General features: G+C 38.4%; 1 protein-coding gene and 1 long non-coding RNA gene across 2 annotated transcripts in view; one reads left to right on the top strand and one right to left on the bottom strand.

Annotated features, from left to right (window-relative positions):
• Nucleotides 1–3295, top strand: part of LOC125504488 (multidrug resistance-associated protein 1-like) — an 8403-nt gene extending 5108 nt beyond the window's left edge. The window contains exons 3-13 of the mRNA XM_048666572.1: nucleotides 201–401; nucleotides 454–675; nucleotides 724–882; nucleotides 938–1108; nucleotides 1164–1345; nucleotides 1415–1632; nucleotides 1683–1878; nucleotides 1933–2123; nucleotides 2181–2297; nucleotides 2357–2571; nucleotides 2681–3295. Of these exons, the coding sequence (XP_048522529.1) occupies nucleotides 278–401; nucleotides 454–675; nucleotides 724–882; nucleotides 938–1108; nucleotides 1164–1345; nucleotides 1415–1632; nucleotides 1683–1878; nucleotides 1933–2123; nucleotides 2181–2297; nucleotides 2357–2571; nucleotides 2681–3039 (2154 nt within the window). The 5' untranslated portion in view covers nucleotides 201–277 and the 3' untranslated portion in view covers nucleotides 3040–3295. The remainder of the gene's footprint in view (nucleotides 1–200; nucleotides 402–453; nucleotides 676–723; nucleotides 883–937; nucleotides 1109–1163; nucleotides 1346–1414; nucleotides 1633–1682; nucleotides 1879–1932; nucleotides 2124–2180; nucleotides 2298–2356; nucleotides 2572–2680) is intronic.
• On the bottom strand, nucleotides 3278–5203 carry LOC125504490. The gene is made up of 2 exons (XR_007281526.1): nucleotides 4519–5203; nucleotides 3278–3512 (listed from the first exon to the last, which is right to left on the bottom strand). It is a non-coding gene; the product is annotated as an uncharacterized LOC125504490 (long non-coding RNA).
• Nucleotides 5204–5549: the final 346 nt, after the last annotated feature.

Here is a 5549-nt window from a genome sequence, read left to right as displayed (position 1 = left end):
TTTTCTACTTTGGTGGCAGTTCGGCAACATGGCTGACCAGTAGGCAATGTTTGGCTGCGGGTACCCTGCGTGCAGGCATGTGCGCGTGCCACAGCAGTTCGTAGCGTAAAGTTTTAGCAAAACTTCAATTACATTTGACTGAAAAAGATTTTTTTAACAGTGTAACACAGTTAAATAATATCAATGAATTCTTCTTCTAGGCCCTAACGGCCTGTTGAAAGACAAAACTAGACTGTTAGTCACGCATGGAATCACGTACTTGCCCCAGACGGACAACATGTATGTGCTAAAGGACGGGGAAGTATCCGAGACGGGTACCTACCAAGAACTCCTGGAAAAAAAGGGGGCGTTTGCTGAATTTATCACTCAACACATAACCGAAGAAATCGAAGATGAAGACGGTGAGTCGAGAACGATTCCAAAGAAGTCGCTTTCTAATACCGTTTCTGTTAGAACTGGATGAACTTCAGGAACAGCTGGCCAACACTCCAATTGCCAAGGAAATCACCAGGACAATCTCAAGACAAAGATCGCGACTGTCTGAATCTGGTTCAATAGGCTCTCAAAACGGGCTAGACAGAACAGAGTCTAGAGAGAGTTTGAGGAGCAACGGTATGAAGAGGAAACCCAGCATGTCTATACGGAAAATGAGCGTTGGCCGAAGCAGTAACAAAGGTGAGTGAATTCGGAATTGTGACACAGCTGCAATAGATAGTCTATTAGGCAAAGAACCTGGTGAAGAACCACCTAGCAAGGGCAAACTGACCACAGTAGAGAAAGAGGAAAAAGGCAACGTAAAATGGGACGTTTATTGGTACTACCTTGGAGCCATTGGGATTGCCTTCATCGTGGGAACAATTCTCTTCAGCATCGGATTTCAAGGTAGGAGTACAGGAATTGCAACAACTCTTTACTACTTTTGGTATACTACTTGTAGTGTTTGGCATCGCAACAAACGTGTGGCTTGGAATGTGGTCCGAAGACCCTAACATGGTCGTAGATGGAAAAGTGGACGCTGCCTTAAGAGATATGTATTTGGGCGTTTATGGAGCATTGGGAATTGGACAAGCTCTCTCAATTCTCTCTTCGTCATTAATTTTTACAAAAGGTTATATCCGACGGCTAATGCAAAGCTTGGTTTGCAGTTTTGCGATTTTTTATAGGTACAATGTTTGCCGCAACTAAACTCCACAATTTTATGCTGAAAAACGTGCTGCGCCTTCCGATGGCCTTCTTCGATACCACCCCATCCGGACGTATCCTCAGCAGGTTTTCTAATGACATCATCGGTATAGACTTGAGATTACCAATGACGTTTACCGTATTTTTCCAAAATACCTTTCGGGTGCGTTTTTTCAATTTCAGCTCCGCAAATTGAACTTCCCTGTTTCTCAACCAATGTTCGTTCTTTCAGGTGATTGGAACTATGCTGGTAATCTGCTTCACCACGCCACTGTTCACAGCCGTGATAATTCCCCTTTTAGCCATATACATTTTCATTCAAAGATATTATGTGGCCACCTCACGCCAACTCAGGCGAATCGAGTCGGTCTCGAAGTCGCCCATTTACTCACATTTTGGAGAAACCGTCACCGGAACTCATGTGATCCGGGCATATGGACAAGTGGCCAGGTAAATAGTGACGCAACGAAACAAACAAACACTAACACCCAAGCATTTAGATTCACCGAGATTTCTGAGAATAAGGTGGACTTGAATCAGAAAACCATGTACCCCTCAAATTCATCCAGTCTATGGCTGACTGTGCGTCTGGAAACGATTGGAAACTTGATTATTTTGTTCGCAGCTTTATTTGCAGTGCTGGGAAAAGATTTGAACCCTGCCCTCGTAGGGCTCTCCGTCAGTTATTCGATGAATGTGAGTAATGCTTGAGTCCTTCCCCAACAAGGCCCGAAACACATCTTGTTCCAGATTACTAACACGTTAAACTTCTTGGTTCGCATGATTTCTGATGTAGAAACCACAATCGTTTCGGTGGAACGTATCAAAGAGTATGGAGAAATGGAAACAGAAGCTGACTGGGATATTCCCAACAAAAAGCCGGCAGAAACCTGGCCTGAAAATGGTCAGCTAGATTTTAAAAACTTTAGCGTTAAATACAGGTAGAACCACGTAAGAGCCTCGACTATTCTACTACTTTAATGGCGACCGTTTCCCAGGGCTGGCCTAGATCTGGTCCTTAAAGGAATCAGCTTTCATATTAAGGGAGGTGAAAAAGTCGGGATCGTAGGCAGAACTGGAGCCGGCAAGTCCAGCTTGACCCTAGGCTTGTTTAGGTGAGAAAAAATGTTGATCAGTTGCGTAAACTTACTAATCAATTGCTGATTAATTTCAGGATAATTGAAGCTGCGCATGGACAAATCCTGATTGACAACAAAGATATAGCCGATATCGGTCTTCACGATTTACGATCCCGATTAACAATCATTCCTCAAGACGCGGTTTTGTTCTCGGGATCGCTTAGGATGAACCTTGATCCATTCGACAAATATTCCGATAAGGACGTGTGGAATTCCTTGGAATTGGCCCACTTGAAGGAATTCACCAAAGGCTAGTTGATTTGCTCGATAATAATAAAATAGGCTATCACTATCAGATACTATTATTTATACATATAATCATAATCGTAAATTATTTTTAAGATCTTTTTCAATTCCAGGATTAAGTGGAGGTTTAAGTCATATCGTCTCAGAAGGCGGAGATAATATGTCAGTTGGTCAAAGGCAACTAGTTTGTTTAGCACGCGCTTTGCTAAGAAAGACTAAGATACTCATTCTGGACGAAGCCACCGCCGCAATCGACTTGGAAACCGATGATCTCATTCAGAAAACCATTCGAACGGCTTTTGCAGACTGTACAGTGCTTACTATTGCTCACAGATTAAACACGATTATCGATTCGGATAGAGTGTTGGTTTTAGATCAGGGAAAAATAGCAGAATTCAACACACCCAAAGTTCTGTTAGATGATAAAACGTCGATATTCTATGGTATGTGTAAGGACGCGGGTATTGTTTAAAAATTACATTAAGAGGAACACTTCTGTACATATAGACGTAGGTTACATATATAATACTTATTGCGTACTTGTTAGGGCTTCGGTATTTATTGCGATTGTATGAAAAACCGGGTGTGGCTGTTCTACTTAAATGATTATTAAACTTTTATATAAAATCGTAGCGCCTATAATTTAATCGCTAGACTTTCTAAATGATCAACTTGAATGTACTTAGTGTTTTGGAGATTTAAATTAAGTAAATACTTACGCTACAACATATAGTAGTTTTATTGCCTTTCGTTATTTGTTGGAATGACTCGAGAAAGAAAGTTTAATTGCTGGTGCTAATTTTAATAGGCATTGGCCTCAGCTTAGGAAAATTTTACTTGCTTAAAAATAAATGTTTGCTTACCAGGTCGAGGTTTAACTGTCTTGCAGGGTGGTTCGCGGCTCCGAGCTTCAAATATTTTGCTGAACTCGTATTCAGATTCATTCTTAAAACAAACAACTGTATTATAAATAAATTGTCATTAGCATTTAATCATTGTATATGCTTTCCTGACTGTGTTTCAATTCCAAATCAAAATTCATTCCTGGGTTTCAGTCATTTATTGTCTCTATTTATCAATTAAAATCGTTTCGGTCTATTTTTCCACCATCATCAGTTTTTCTAAATATGTGGATTTTAAGCACAACTCTACCGCCTCAATAAATTCTTCGGGTAATTTTGTATGTTCTTTTATCTCTGCCCATTTATTTTTTATACAGCTATATGAATTTCAGATCGTATACCGACAATCTTAGCTCAGTATATCATACATTAATTAAATGAAATAAACATAGAACATTAACTAACACCAGGTATATTGAAGAATTTGGCAAACCAAAAATAATATCCTCAGAATGCAAAGAAAAATAGCTGAAAGTAAAAGAAATCAATATAAACAGTATTTTATTCGCTTTGTGTCCAAAATGGACAAAATTAATACTCCACATGTATGCCAAGGCTTAAAGCAGCAACAACGCTACACATGTAAGTAAAAATATTTAAGTATCTGAAATAAGAATTCTAGTCTTTCCAAATTTGATTGTCCTGACTAATCACCTGTTAGGCCTAATTAATTTAAGAGTGTTTTAAAGTATTGCAATTATGATGTATTTTAATGTGTGAGATGATGAGGCTGTTGACGAACTGTGGTTGTTTTTTAAATTAATGACATTTTTTTTAACTATCTGTTATTCTAGAAAAACTGAGGCTGGTGGAAAAATACACCGAAACGTATTTTGATTGATAAATAGAGACAATCAATGACTGAAACCCAGGAATGAATTTTGATTTGGAATTAGCATTTAATATACTAATAACTAAAAATCCAGCTCCAAACCTAATTTGTGCTTCAGATAATTCAATTATATTGTATATTCGTACAGAGACAAGATACTTGTCTGACTGGTAGTTAGTGGATTTCTATTAAGCAACTAATCCTAAACAATGCTTACCGTCAAACGTAAGTTGTTTTCGACAATGCTGGCATCCACGTCCAGATAGATGGGCTTTGCGGTAGACATTGGAACGGCACAATTCAATTAACTATGTATTTCCAAATCACGATAACCAAAATATTTTTGATCTGGCATGTGAGGTTAGAATCATTTGTCAGTCAGTTTCGGACAGGGTGGCCATTCGTACGGTAATTACCGTACATGTACGGTAATTTGGGCAAATATCATGGGACCTTTGTCCCACTATGGGGCTCTTTTTTTTTTGGTCACCAGCCATGTCCTTAGCCTTCAATCTGGATTTTATATTTTATGGAACCTTTTTTTGTTTTTCCAAATGGCTTGTAATGTGCGTTTGAAGTTGCGTGTGTGAAGTGAAAGTGCGTGAGTTGGCCGGTCTGGTTTCGGATCCAAGTAGTAATTTTTTCTTTCGTTAATGTATCAGCGGTGGCTGGAATAATTTGGGAAAACTTTGAAATCTGGAAAATTAAAACAAAAAGTATCCATAACCTCCAATTTAAACTAGGTTACTTTCACAGATGACAAAGGTTACTCTCTGATCTGTGGTTACTTTTCAGCTCTTCACTTTGTTAATGTTAATGGTTGGCAAGCAAAGGATTCTACAGATATTAAAAAGTTCATAAAAATCGCCCAGAATCCTAGACAACCTTAAAAAGCACTCGTACACAGAGAAGATAAAAACTAAGGAGAATATTAGTGCAAGAAGCAATAAATTCTTGAATAAGTCCTATGAAACCTAAACGGTTGAAAACTATAAGGTAAACCGATATTCGTAAATAGAAACATTTTGTACGAACATGAAAGAAGATAAAAACTAAGGCGAATATTAGTGCAAGAAGCAATAAATTCTTGAATAAGCCCTATGAAACCTGAACGGTTGAAAATTATAAGATAAACCGTTATTAGTAAATAGAAACATAGCCCGAAATCTAAATGGTTTGGCCAGGATCACACGCAACGTTTTAACGTGCTATCCTCCAATAATGCAATAAACAATAAATAGCAATAAA

The sequence above is a fragment of the Dendroctonus ponderosae genome, unplaced genomic scaffold (assembly GCF_020466585.1).
Source record: "Dendroctonus ponderosae isolate FM_Combo_2020 unplaced genomic scaffold, Dpon_F_20191213v2 Dpon_F_20191213_5, whole genome shotgun sequence".
NCBI lineage: Eukaryota > Metazoa > Arthropoda > Insecta > Coleoptera > Curculionidae > Dendroctonus > Dendroctonus ponderosae.
Note: the sequence above shows the minus strand (reverse complement) of the source record. Positions and strands in the feature narration are given on the sequence as shown.